We start from the raw sequence: 15398 nt of genomic DNA, 5'->3' as shown, positions 1-15398 counted from the left end.
CTCCCTAGTAAAGGGCCAGTCTCACTAGATATAATTTCTTCCGCATGTGTAAAAAATTGCATGTGGACGAAAATCTGATTGGTAAATTTTCGCAGGTAAATATTTTCTACCAATCTGATTCTCACACCCGGGAAAAAGAAAATCGATACCAGTGAGAATGGTCTATTGGCGATCGAAATGGGCTGCAGGTGGCGTAGAGCAGAACTCTTTTCCTATGGCAACACTTCACATGCTTTCCCCATTAGCGTGTGGAAAGTCATAGAGGAAGGAAGTACGCTAGTTTCTCTCTTGATTTTCATATAGATTAAAATCCTTTAACTTGAAAAACTATATGGAACTGAAAACTACATTAAACATAGTTCTAAAGAAAAGTATCATGGAGATTTTAAGAAATATTTTTATTATATAAAAAGGAAAAATATTAAGAGAAGGGAAAATATCGTAGTGCATTCCTATACAACTGAAAAAAGGAGGAGAGGGAAGGGAGAAGGGCTGAAGGCATGAAACCGGTCTCTCCCCAGATGGCGTATTCGAGTGTTGCGATCGCGAATATGTGGCTAATATGGCGATCGAAAGTGGCTACAGATGGCGTAGTGCAGAACTCTCTACCTATGGCAATACTTCACGCGCTTTCACCATTAGTGTATGGAGAGTCATAGAAAAAGGAAGTACGCTAATTTCAGTCTTGATTTTTAAATAGATCAAAATCTTTTAAGCTACGAAACTATGTGGAACTAAAAACTGCTTTAAACATTGTTCTAAAAGAAAGCAACATGGAAATTAAAAAAAAAAATATTTTTAACAGTCAAATGCGAAAAATATTAAAAAAGGGAAAACTATCCTATTCCTATACAACTGAAAAGAGGAGGAAAGGGAAGGGCCAAAGTCATGGAACTGGTCCTCTCCCCTGATGGCGTATTCGAGCGTTGCGATTGCGAATCACGGACTTATTGCCAACGTATGTAATTCGCGTGTTGGATGCAATGAGAATGATTCCCAAGAATATAGCAGTGAAATTACCATTATTCAATCTGTGCCACAGTGGACTGATCGTAAAGATACGATTGTCAGTAAATCAACGAACACAAGCATCACTGGTTGCGGTCAGTGAGTGGGTGGTTAACCACTTTGCGATTAGTCTGCGCAGGGATCGAGGGTGTCTAGTATCGGTCATAGTTAAACTATTTTGCCATAAAGTGCCATTTTCATGTGTAACTTTTTGGGCTAATAAAGTAGTGGAGTCAGCCTCTCTGCAGAGGATCAAAATTGTGATATCTGCGAATTATCCTCAAGGTTGTTTCCCAGACGGTCTCTAATAGTCCATTGTGCAGCTCTAGTGATACGTAAATAAAGTCCTACTACTATTCAATCTTTACTTATATAAGTTATGAAACAGCTGCCATCCTTTCAAAATTTAAAATGATAGCCAATAGGAGAAAATGTTCATTTAGTTAAGCTTAAATACGTCTTAAAATTAATTAATTACCACTTAATCAAACTTATTTGCCCAGTCTTGCAAGTTTGAAATTTAAGAATTGACTTTTACTTGCTTAAAGTGCGTTTGTTAGTAGTTAAATGATCGTTTACGTTTGAATGGTGTTTTCTACACTATGAACGCTGAATGCTCTTTACTGTCCATATTTCTGGATTTACTGTATCAGGTTTACTTTGTGACTATTTGTCTCAACCCCTTCATGGTGTTAATAGTGAACACAGTAAATAATCAAAAGACAGTAATAGTGAAGACAGTAAAATCTAATTTTATAATAGTTAACATAAATGGCGAAAAGATAGCAAACATGCGGTTTGAGACGTAATGAAATCTTTAATTTAATATTAGAATGAGAATCGTTATAAACACTTATTACCTTCTGAATATATTTGTACTGAGAATGGTTAGCACAGAATATTCTGTATATTTATGAAATTAATAAATTCAAAACACCAATAATCAATATAAATGGTTATATCTTAAATTTGAATGACTTTACCTTGCTTTAATATTCACGATCCCAATGCTCGAATACGCCATCTGGAGAGAAGACCGGTTCTATGGCTTGACTCTTCTCCCTTCCCTCTCCTCAGTTGTATAGGAATGTACTACAATATTTTCCCCTTTCTTAATATTTTTCGTATTTAATTCTCACAAATATTTTTTAAAATTTCCACGACGTTTTATTTTGGAACTAAGTTCAATGTAGTTGTCAGTTCCATACAGTTTCCAAGCTTAAAAGTATTTAATCTATTTTAAAATTAAGACAGAATCTAACCTACTTCTTTCCCGTATGACTCTTCACACGCTAATGGTGAAAGCAGACGAACTATTGCCATAGATAGAGAGCTCTGATCTACGCCACCTGTAGCCCATGTCGATCATCAATAACAAACACTTTCATTAAAAGTTGGGTAACTTTCAAATTTATTAAAGCTATTCCACACATAGGAATAAAAAATCCATGATAAAAACGGATAAAATATATTACATTCATAGGCACAGTTTATAAATAAAAATGAACATAATATGAAAAGTATATAATTTGAAAAGATGCTCTATATTAAAAAAATCATTAAAAATTACAATCTTAATATTTTGCTTAAGTTACATGTTTGGCGCATAAACAAAAAATTAGTCAAGGTTTTAAATTTTTATTTAATACGAAAACAAATGTGATGATTGTCACATGATGAAACATGTATAAGTAAATAAATACAGTGATGGAAGTGAAAAAAAAATTAAATAGCACAATGAAACATTTTTTTATACTTTGAATATGCATCCATTGCATTTAAATATCTTCTAGCCACTACAGTTTGTCCATTTATTTTTATGTTTATGATTTTTATGTTTATTTCAAGTTTTATGATTCGACGAGCTCCATTGTTCTTTTACTGATGAGAATAGTTGTAATGTTTAACATTCAAGTAAGACCTAGAATCGGACAAGAAATTTGCTCAACAATTCTTTTTTCAGTATCATTAGTCAGGTACACAATGCCAGATCAAGCGCCAATTTTTGATATTGAGATAGTGATTAACATTTTGGTTTCCAAATTCCTTTTGGTTGGTTGTTGGTAGCTTAAAAACTGAAAAGAGCTACTTAGACAGATGTAGCTTAGCAGGACAATGTAACCTCTTCTACCCGACGAAGAAATTTGTTGACCTGTTCGGATTCGTTGACCACATTACAATTTGCCTTCATAATCTGCTGTACGATGCCGCATAAGAATAGGAATACTATTTTTCTCCTTCCACTTGCTATAGAGCTTAACACAAGACTGCATTCATCACAAATTTATCTTTGTATTACACTGTAATAAAAAAAAGTGTCCTTTGCCAGCCTTCACAACTTCAGTATCGAGTAAATGTCATTTTAATTATTGCTTGAAAAGTCTCTTAATCTCATTAAAATACATTATTTTTGAAGTTTTATTATTATTTATCTACATTGGGATATAAATAACTAGCACAGTTCTTTTACTGTTACTAAATCTTTTTTACTATCATCTTTTCTTACGTTAGCAAATTGTTGCTGTATTTCTTCTACCGTTATTCCTTTTGTCTCTGGTAGGCAAAAATAAGTAAATATACACGACAAAACAGAAAAAGAGGCATATAAGAAATAGACACCATAATCGTGTATGGATATTGTCAAACCTTGAAATGTTTTTGTTATAATAAATACAAAAAGCCAACATATTGCTGTAGCTGCTCCACAAATTAAACTTCGACTTCGCACTGACGTCATTTCTGCCATCATAAGCCAAGGAATTGGTCCAAACCCTATAGAAAATGCAGAAATGTATACTATAAGGGCAGCAAGAGGTATCCATCCATAGTCTGATTTCATTGATGCGTTTGATATACTCAAATAATCATAAGTACCGAATATGAATAAACTGATAGCCATACCCATACCCGAAATCATCAGTAGCAACTTCCGACCGCATCGGTCCATCAAAACACTACTAATTGCCGTAGCTACAACTAAAACAGCGTCAACTATCACGGTTCCTTCATTAGGATCAATAGAGCTTTGTGTCGCATTAAATATTTCAACAGTATAAAATAGAACGGCATTGGATCCCGTGGTTTGCTGGAAAAATACTAACGAAAAGGATAACAATGCTGGAATTATGAACTCTGGCTTTTTAATTTCTTTAAGAGATATAGATCCTTTCGGTTGGAGACGCATATCTTCATCAATAGAGACGCATTCTGCTGATGCATCGACAGTGTCCCCTTGCAAAAAATTTATAGCTGCAACTGCTTCTTGGTATCCACCTTTTCCAATAAGCCAACGTGGGGATTCTGGTACAAATGCCATTCCAACTATTGCTACAACTACAAGTACTGCTGAAGGCACGCACAGCCATTCCCAAGACAAAAATATACCAAGAGCATTAACAATAAGGACGCCAGTAACTATGAATAGTTGAAAGGATGCTCCAAGTAATCCACGTACGTTCGGTGTAGATATCTCAATTAAGTATGGAGGAATTGTGACACATGTTATACCGACGCACATTCCTGTGATGAAACGACCAAGATAAACGTAGACAAAATGGTCAGCATACGCAATGAATCCCCATCCTAGCATGAATGGAATAGAGTTCAGCATAAGAGTTCCTTTTCGACCAAATCGATTGCCTAGAAAGCCTGAAAATAAGAAATATGATATTATTTCATTTGCTTCAATTATTTAATTATTTATTAATTATAATAATTATTAAGTATAATTATTATAATTAATTATAATAATGTATAATTATAATTATAAAAAAACAATACCCGGGGAAGAAGATTACACTTCGAACTGTACAAGATTTATAAACAACCTGATATTATTAAATACATAAAAATAAATAGAATGAATTGGATGGCCCATGCGATTCGAATGAGTGATGACAATACAATAAAAAAGATACTGCTTTTTAAATCCACTGGAACAAGAAAGCGGGGAAGATAGCAGTTGAGATGGTATGACTCAGAGGAGTCTGATTTTCCTGCAATTAATGAAAAGAATTGGAGATCAAAGATAGATCGGAAGTCGTCATAGAGAAATCTTCAGAGGAAGGCATTGGCTTACATTGGGCTGTCTGGTCAACTATGATGATGATGATGTAATTATTAATTACACATTTATTATATTAATTATAATAATTATTTATTAATTTTTAATTATAAAAATTATTAAGTAATTATTAATTAATTTGCCATTATAATAATTATTAATTAATCATTAGTTATAATATTATTTAATTTAATTTCATTTTTCAATTACTATATGATATGCATGATAAGTTTGCTAAAATATTTCGTTAATGTCAGGAGTATGGTGATCAAATTTCTAAACCATGATTTGACGACAAACCAGCGGAGTTTCACTTAAGATTTTACGATTCGAAGATAACCATATAATTATAAAAAAACATGAATTTAAAAGTGCAGCAATTATTTTTTTTTTAATTTATTGATAACTAATATCAGGTGCAGAACCTGATATTAGTTATCAATTTTGATTTTATTTCTAAGTATAGTTTTGAAGCAGCATTTGATATTCTGTATTTGTTTAACTCATGTAAAATGATTGAGTACATACTTATTTCAATTTTTTATATTTTTTTGCTGAGATTATTTTCAGATGACTATGGAGTTTTCAACAGTTAGTTTCAGTATGGTGCTTTTTTGCTTTTCGCTTGCATTCTCTATGGAACAAAATTATCTTAATAAAAACCACCGGCTCACTTTTGATCTTTTTGATACTTTACTGCAAAAAAAAAAGAGGAAAAGTTTTTGGAGAAATCCAAGCACATTAGAAGACAAATGTGTTAAAAGTTGAGGACATTTTCTGTTCTCAAAGAATTTTAATGTTTTGAGGACAACTACGGAAATTTGAAGACAGTTCCGAAGACATGTTTATGAAGCAAGCTGCCTCAATATTCCTGGTATAAGTTAGACAGATGTTTTTCAAAAGTTTATGTTTGGAAAAAGGTTATGAGAAAGAGAGAAATTTAAAAAAAGTTTCTTGCAAGAAATTAATTCATTTGACAAGGTTTAAATTTCCTCTTTGAATTCCAGATTTTAATTCAAACTGATTTCAATGGATGGTGTTGCAGTTAATAAACCTATAAATCAAAGAAAAGTATTTAAAAATCCCATGACAGCATGTCACATTGCGACATGTGATTGCAGGTGATGGCCAATAGTTCAAGAATATTATAATGTGATTTTTATTAATTAAAATATTTAAGAAAAAAATAGATGCCATTTTCATTTATTTTTCTTAGGTTCATACGTTTTCCATATTCAGCGCCATCTCTCGAAAAATGTTTGAACTAAAAACGGGAACTCTGTGTAAATCTAATCATAAATTTGTTTTATCATTAATTTGTTGAAAATATTTTGTTGTTTTATTATTTTTTTTTATTAACATGAGCTGTTTCTCTGTTATAAATTTTTGAAAACTGTCAGTTTAACGTAGAACTCACCGTATCTGTTATCATCAAATGTCTTAAAAATAAATAAATCAACGATTTTACTCAGTTTAATTCTCTAGATTTGTTACTGAACTACAAGAGAACTTTTTATAGCCAAAAGTTAGAATGAATTGGGAGTTCGAAGGAAAACATAATCGACTAGCTAAAACTTATTTTATTCTTATGTTCTTTTTATTTTTGTGTTCTTCTTATTTTATGTTTCTGTCAGCGGTAAAATTTCTTGGCGAAAAAAAAAATAAATAAAAAAACTATTATGTTTAATTTTTAAATGTAATTTTCATGATGAAAAGCCAAAACAAGAAATATTTCATATGACACCATAATCGTGTATGGNGTTTTTAAGTATTTTCTCTATTTATATACTCTGTTCTAAATATTGTTTCTTAATTCATTGCTTACCAAATAAGAAATATTAATATATTTCAAAAAGATAAATATTTCATTATTTCATCAATCTTTCTTTTGTAAGCAAATGAAAAATGAGATTAATTCACAGATTGTTTGCCCTGCTAAGTCTTATTTTAAATTCATAAATAGTTTTAAATAAATAGTAATATTTATTTGAAAAATAATGAATTTATATATTCACTACATTTATTTTTAATTAATTACTTTATTTTAAAATGCCTATCATTAGTTTTGCTTAACCCATTTAGTTCAATTATGTAGTTCCTTTTTTTCAGTTTTCTACTGAACTGACTTTGAGATTGACTAACGTTTCTTTGCAGCGCCATCTGTAGTATCTGAAAATAACTTCACTGCTAGAAAAATCCTAGTAATGTATTTCTACTAGGTATCAAACAAAGTACTATCAGAAACAATTTTTAAAATTATTTTACCCTAAAATTCTAAAATCACTAATTAAATAATTAATTCAATGGAATACAACATGAAGAAATTTGAAATGAAGAGCTTTAGATTGAAAGGAGTTAGTAAAATAAAAAGAACCTCAATAAGCACCGTCTCATTTTGATTGATCACTTTAACACCCTACCCTTCATCTATGTATAACTGAAACAAATCTATCTTTTAATTGAAACCAAAGATATTTTTTAATTTTCAGAAAATATGCAAAGTGACCTTTATGTTAAATAATTGTGTAAAAATAAAATAGCTTTATAAATGTGTAGCAAAATGTGATAAGAAAATATCTAAATATTTTTTTTTGCATTTTATTCTTACAAAATTTGCTAAAATTGATTTTTTTAATTGAAATTTTGAAAGGAATCATGAACTGATTCTGATACTAAATAACTTCACTTTCATCTTATATATTTTTTTTAAAATATCATAAATGAAAATATCATAAATTTTTTTAAAAAAAATCTTTTTTATGCTAAACTTACACACTTCAAAAATTAATGCTATCCACGAGGTTTAAGCTGTCCCTTTATATTAAATAAAATAATTCACAAGAACTGCAACCGTTGCTTAAAGTGTTAAACTAAACGTTACATTTTCTTTTGCTGCGCAAAAACAATTCAAAATTGAAATTACTAAGAACAGTAGAAAATTGTACATGGAGTATGCACACGGAAAAATAATCTGTAGTGATTAGCTCGAGAATTAATGACTGCTTAAGTTAATCATTCTGACGACTACAGAAATAAATATACAGAGTTTTCAAATCATATATGCTCGAAAATTATTCAAAACTCGAATTTGTTTGAAAGTTATTTTAATTACAAGTGCTTTTATGCTTGTTTTTCCTCTCTTCTTTTATTTACGTTACATTTTGTTTTACTGCGCAAAAGCTATAAGATTTAAGCATTAGAAATACAGGGAGTATAGCGAAATAAAAAAATAACGTTCGACAGTTAATTTATTAGTTATCAATTCTTAAACTTATACGGAAAAAATACCATATTTTGTTAATTTTTAACCTCTGAAATACTGCTGCGGAGTTAAAATTTGATGTGCCATTTTTATTTGTGAACTTAACGCCAGTTTTGTTTCGAAAATTCAATTTTTTTCAAAGTTATTGAAAATTTATGTTTTTTTCCTAATTTTATTTTATTTAAAATATTGACTATTTATCCGTTGTTGCAGAAAATGTGTTTTTTTCCTACGAAATCTTACATGTTACCAGGTATAAATCTAACATTAGTTTAATAAATTAAAATACAACTTAGAGAAAAGAACATTAAAAAGTGTTTGTTATTTGGATTATTATAAGTCTCGCCATTTAGTAAAATAACTTCTCATTTATTTCTTTTTAATGTATCACATAACTGTATTCTTTAAGTTAATTTTTTTCAAGTACAGATGATTATTTTTAAAACCTAGGTAATCACCTATTTCGTTATGTTTAACGCGTTAACGAAATATTCGTACGTAAAGCTAATAATTATATATTTTGAATACAAAATGTCCTGTGTATTCCTGAAAAATAATGACGTTTAAGAAAATGAAAAACGCTAGGATAAATGTGAAACAAATACTAGTGGTGGTGAGTGCAGCTTTCAAGTTTTCGAAAGTTTCATAAAAAATACATTTATTTAAGCTCACATTACTGCTAAAGACCGTAATCTGAGAAAAATCGACATTTTTGGTAAATGTCCGTATTTATATATGCACTTCTGTAAATGTTAGTAATATCTGTTGAATAAGCAAACACCAGAGTCTCTTAATTACAAAGTAGAATTGTTCTTGTTTAAAATATTCTTTAGAGAAAATTTCATGTACGGGGGATGGATATTTTTGCATTTATTGAAGTAAATACTATAAAATATTTTGTGTAATACGTTTAAAAGCATATACGAATGAATTTGTATCAGAGATAAAGTTTATGCATATTGCAAAACAATAGAGTTGCTTATTTATACATAGAATCTTGTTATTTCTTAATCGCCATATTTAATAATGTTAATGGTTCCAGAAATAGGAACGCATAAGAGCTTAAAGTTTGTACCATGAATTCGGGACCACCCTATATATATATATATATATATATAAAACCAGTTTGATTGCCTGATAAAACTTGAAGGTTATCCTTTACCAAATTTTTACTTTCTTAGTTTCCGTCAACAATTAAACAGGTTTCGATGTTTCAGTCATGCTTTCTTTAGTAATGATTCGTTAGAGTTCGGCAGCGTTTTTGTCATTTCTGCGCTTAAATATTAATTGACGTCTTTAAATATTAATTGATGTTGGAAAAAGAAGCTTATTAGATCTGAAGTAAGATTAGAGGGGTTAATACCGGGTAGCTAAGGTTTGAAGGTCTGATGGGGGTAAAATGTTTGACCTAGAAACTGTCTGATTTAACCAAAACATTCATTGTTTTTTTCTATTTTATAACCGTCGTTGAACAGCCGACCCAAATTTGAGTTCACGACTACCAATGTTCAAATCCGCTTCCATGTATTTTTGAACCCGATCCAGAAGACAAGGGAACTCCTGGATCCTGGATTAGGAGAAATTTGTCTTCGCGGAGAACATTTTGACGGAACTAACCCGTATTTGCGTTACATGGAGAGGAAAACCGCGAAAATCTCCAACGATTAGTCAGATGGCAAGGGGACTCTATAACCCGTGATCCGTCTACCACTGAGGATATTTTACGCCAGCACTGCGGTCGGTGCAAGCCGTGTGTGGACTTCGAATCAAGCAGCCACTCTAGGGATTCGAATCCGGTTTACTTCATTGGGAGGCGAGTGCTCTATCCATTGAGCCAACGCAGCAATAAATAAGGATAGCTTAAAAAACAAGAGAACATTAGAAAGTTGACATAGTAAAACAAAATTTATCTGCATAAACGCCGTAAATTAATCAACAATTACCCTCTAATATGATAGGTTCTTTTTCTTGACTAATAAAATGTAATTTTGAGTTTGCCAGCAAGAAAATATAACCAATTTTGACGCGAATCTTACCCCATTCTCCCCTCTTTTTTTAGAAACAGACACTTTCATTTTGAAATATTATGCAAGTTTAAAAATGTTTTTTTTTAATGGTAGATCCATCTTTTTATCTATTAAAGTACACTCTATAACAAAATAATCGAGGCACCAAGAAGCAATCATCCGATTGCTTTGAAATTTCATATGCATGAATGTTTTGAACAGATATGGCTGGAATGATGCCGACTGGGGACGTATTGTCTTTAGCGACCAAACCCGCTTCCAACTGTGTCCTGACAATCATCGAAGACGTGTTTGGAGACGCACAGGGCAGAGGGGGGATCCTGCCTTCACTATTGTACGCCACATCGGCCCTCAACAAAGCATTATGGTCTGGGGTGCCATTTCCTTTGACAGCCGAACTCTTTTGGTCGTCATTAGAGGTACACTTACTGCACAGCGGTACGTCGACGACATCCTAAGACCTGTTTTGCTACCGTTCCTTTTGCAGCGCCCTGGGCTGATTTTTCAGCAGGACAATGCCATACCACATACGGCACGTGTTGCTATGAACTGTTTGCAAGCTTGTCAAACTCTTCATTGGCCTGCCAGATCACCAGATCTCTTTCCCATCGAGCATGTTTGGGATATCATGGGAAGGCGATTGCATCTGTCACGGAATGTTGATGACCTCGTTCGACAATTGAATCGAATTTGGCAGGAAATACCGCAAGAGACCATCCGGGAGCTTTATCGGTCTATACCACGCCGTGTGGCTGCTTGTATCCAGGCTAGAGGCGGGTCAACACCTTATTGAACTTGTTACTGTATTTCTGCAATAAATTATTCAATTGTTCTGAAATTTTAATCATTCACTGTTCTGTACATTGTCTTCCTATCCACCAATTTTCGTTTCAATCGGCCAACTCCTTTGTGGTGCGTCGATTTTTTTGTTATAGAGTGTATAATTCAGAGTTTGTCCGCTGGAAAACTGAAATAATTTCGCCAAAATCGAGGTACCTGGTTTCACCCTACTCTGTCCTATATAACTGGTGTGTGGTATATAAGAGTAACATTATTCGGTTCTGTGTCATATCTTTTCTAAAGCAGTGTTGCCACTTATTAGTCCTAAAACCTTTGCATAATGGGGATAATTGCAATAACGTAGTTGCCAACTTCTTTCGAGATAATGTTTTTATCTCGAAATTTATAAATTCGTACTTAATTTTTTTCATAATAAATTTCATTTAGAAATATTTTGATATGAAAATAAATAAAAAATATATATCTATAAATGGCCTAATAATTATGCCTCAAGCTTTTAAGTGTTGATCAAATGTAAAAGAAAAATATCTGTGGACGATTTTTAATTTATTTTTAATTCCATTACTTCTCCAAAAAAAAAAAAAAAAAAAAAAAAAAATTCGTAAAACGTAAAAGTTGGCATAGAACTTTTTTGATTACTTTATCATTTTATTCAATGTTCATAACTATTATGCTTTATCTAATCACTTTAATTATATGTTAGGAGCGAATGCACTAACATGTAATACGCCTGATTAACATGGATGCTTCATTTTATAGAACAAATTCCTTACATTAGAAATCGAGCAGGAACAATTTTTAGTATCGAACACGAGTTAGATAACCATGTGACAAAAGACAATTCTGTCACCTATTGTTTGTTCTATCACAAACACGAGGTTTTCATAATCAATTTTGAGGATCTCAGATATTTTTTTCACGAACGTTACTGGATAATTATTTGATAACTTCTTTTGGCTATTGAAGAACTTCTATGTGAAATTTTACAAACAGATAACTGAGGAAATAAAGAACTTACTGTAGGTATTCAAAAGCTTGCAACATTTTACGTACTAATAAATGCATATTTTTTTTACAAATTTTATACTTTGATGCACCCAATTCCAGCATAAGCAAGACGATATAAAACATCGATTCTAATTAAACGAGTTTAAAAAATGACGTAGTTAACGGTTACGATTAAAATATTAAAATTATGACTTTGTATTTAAAAAGATCTATGAGTTTATGATTTATTAAAAAAAAATATCCTGAACTTTACAAATGTAATTTATTTGAGTACGTAATTATTTAATTAGATTTCTAAGGTGTTCTGTGATCACCACCCTTAATATATATTTTATAATCCTCGTCAAAACTGAAGTGAAAAAGGTATATACTTAAAATGTCTCAGATTAATATTTAATCAATGAAAAAACAAAATCTCCATGGAAATTTAACAAATGACTACTGAGGAAGTCGGGAGTCAAGACATCAAAACTTGTTTGATTGTTGGAGAAAAAAAAAAGAGAGTTAAGACTATGTGACTTTGAGAAATACCTCAATTTTTTTTCTAGCAATCAAACTGGTTCTGATGTTTTTCACTTTGTCATCCTCGCTAATGTAATATAGCGTTTTTTTATTTATTTCTTAGCTTACATTATATTTTATTTTTATTTCATAACCGTCGTTGAACAGACGACCCTGCATTGAGTTTACTACTACTGTTCAACTCCGTGACCTTGTAATTCTGAACTCAATCCTGAAGACAAGGAAACTTCTGGATCAAGTATTGGGAGACATTTGCCTTTGTGTAGGACTTAATGATGGAACTAACCCGCATTTAAGTTACATGGCGAAGAAAACAGCGAAAACCTCCCATTGTTAGCCTGAGGGCAGGGGGACACTAACCCATGATCCATAAATACCTCTGAGGATATTTTACGTCAGCATTGTGGTCGGTGCGAGCCGGGTGCGGAATTCATATGAATCAGTCATTGCTAGGATTCGAACCTAAGCTACCTCATGGGGAGGCGAGAACTCATTCCTCTAAGCCACGTCGAATCCGTATGTGATGCTTTTTGGGCTTCATTATTGGCAAGATTTCTAAACATTGACATTGATTGCGAATCGCACTGTATTCTCGAACTGTAGGTAGTGGATATGGCAAGTATTTGTTAATTTATAAACATAAACTGCACGAAAAATGATAATTAAATGGTTATTTGTTCAATGAAATGAATTTCTTTTAAAAATGAGCTGATGAAAATGTATTTACATTCTTGATTTCTTTTGCATTTTATCAAAGAAAGAAATAACTTTCAGAGTCGCATATACTTCTGTCATATTGCTCAACAACTTAATTTACTGTAGAAGCCTTATTATGTAATACGCTAATTATTATGTAATATATTATTCTATAATATCATTTTGTGATCTACAGATTTAAGAAGGCGAAGAGAACAGAATCATTTTCTTGATAGAACAAATCAAAGTGGTATGATAGCATCTTAAAATCTTCCAATGGCACGTGAGCAAAGGTTAGGGATTATATGGCTACGTTTAGAAACTGGCATAATTGTTCAACAACAATGCTGTTGCCGCAATTAATATGAAAAGTATGTTTTTATAAATAATAATCAGTACTTACTGGCGACTATGCCTCCCAGTACGGCTCCAAGAGCTATAATACTTCCTATCCATGCTACTTGACCATTATCTGGCCTTAATGGACTACTAGATCTTTGCATGTCCGCAGTTGCAGATGCGGAATAACCGCATACCATGCCGGTAGCCATTGCAAACGATAAAGCAGCAATTGCTGCTAAATACATTTTTGGGAAACCACATTTTCTAGCAGTTAAGTTATTGGAATTACTGAAATCAGCCATTTTTTAAAACATGTCCATTCAATCACTTAAAAATCATAGAATGAGAAATATCCAACAACTGTGTTTTGTTTCACTTTTTTCTGTTTGGTGACATAACTTTTCTAATTATCTTATCTTTCACTGATACTTTATCGCACTATATTTTTAAAAATTCGCACTTTTTCTTCCTAATCTAATAACAACACTCATTTAAATCTGGGTTTTATAAATAAATATATTGCCTGTATTTTTATTGCGTTTATGAAAGTTAAATGTTTATTTGTCATTTTATATTTATTACTTCTCTATCATTTGCGCGTGATTTGGGATTGGATTACCGAAAAAAGATCGAATTGCGTCTCACTCTATTTTTGTTTCTTTTTTTTATATTCTTTTCTTTTTAAACCTTCAGCCAATTTATTATGCTTAAATGCACAATTTGTCTTAAATTAAACTTATTTACATGCACAATTATTTACTTTTTTTATTTGATACTATTTGTATATGTTTTGAGAGTTAAAGAGGAAATGAAATTACTGTTTGATAGTTTCGAATAGCGTCGAAATGCTGGACTGGTCCAAACAATAGATTCACTCTTATTAGTGTTCAGCGAAATTATAGTCTCACTTAAATTTTCTATAAGTTTAAAGAAATAAACAACTGTTATTGACAATTGTCTCTTTAGAACTTTAAATTATGCTTTTATATACCATATCTAACAATGCATACTTCTCAATTAAGTTTATTTATGACAAAATTAATAGCAGTATACTAACCAGATATCCATATTCTATGTTAGGGACAAAAATTATATTTTGTAAAAATAATCAAAATAAGTAGAATTTATTACATACCTTTACTATAAAAAAATTGCACAAAAGTTAAAAATCACAACTAATTATTACTTGTTTGCAGGTCCCGCAGTGGACTGATCGTTAAGACACGGTTCCCAGCAGATCACCGAAGTCAAGCATCACTGGCTACGGTCAGTGTGCGGGTGGGTGACCACTTGGATCAGTCTGCGTAGGGACCGAGGGTGTGCGGTATTGGTCCTCGCTAAACTGTGCTGCCGTAGAGTGCTCGACTTCGCGCGCAGGTCGTCGGGCTACCGAAGCGGGGGTGCCATCCCCTCCGCAGAGGATCGAAATTGTGATGGCATGTCTTCGGATCATCCTCCGGGATGTTTCCCAGACCGTCGCCAATAGCCCATTGTGCAGCTCTAGTGCGACGTAAATTAACAACAACAACAACTTGTTTGCAGAGCTAACAGTTAACTAATTATTAACTGTTAACACTGCAAAAATAGCAGAATACGTAATCGTAAATTTTCATGGCTAGCTTTGTTTTTAAATAAAATTTTTTAAAATTTTCTTTTGTTTTCAAGATGC

The 15398-nt window shown here is 32.0% G+C and overlaps 1 protein-coding gene across 1 annotated transcript; it reads right to left on the bottom strand.

The window, feature by feature from the left end:
* Nucleotides 1-2630: 2630 nt before the first annotated feature.
* LOC107443346 (facilitated trehalose transporter Tret1) lies at nt 2631-14131 on the bottom strand. Its single transcript, XM_016057189.3, has 2 exons — nt 13791-14131; nt 2631-4656 (listed from the first exon to the last, which is right to left on the bottom strand). The coding sequence occupies exons 1-2, from the start codon at nt 14029-14031 to the stop codon at nt 3461-3463; spliced, it is 1437 nt and encodes a 478-aa protein (XP_015912675.1). The 5' UTR covers nt 14032-14131; the 3' UTR covers nt 2631-3460.
* Nucleotides 14132-15398: the final 1267 nt, after the last annotated feature.

Source organism: Parasteatoda tepidariorum, chromosome X2 (assembly GCF_043381705.1).
Source record: "Parasteatoda tepidariorum isolate YZ-2023 chromosome X2, CAS_Ptep_4.0, whole genome shotgun sequence".
Taxonomy (NCBI): Eukaryota; Metazoa; Arthropoda; class Arachnida; order Araneae; family Theridiidae; genus Parasteatoda; species Parasteatoda tepidariorum.
The sequence above is the reverse complement of the archived record's forward strand: the minus strand, read 5'-3'. Positions and strand labels throughout refer to the sequence as shown.

Excerpts from the sequence above, each read along its gene's own strand:
- LOC107443346 (XM_016057189.3), bottom strand. The coding sequence starts at position 14,031 with ATGGCTGATTTCAGTAATTCCAATAACTTAACTGCTAGAAAATGTGGT. Across the intron at positions 4,657-13,790 it reads ACTGGGAGGCATAGTCGCCA|GCTTTCTAGGCAATCGATTT; the intron begins GTAAGTACTGAT and ends TCTTATTTTCAG.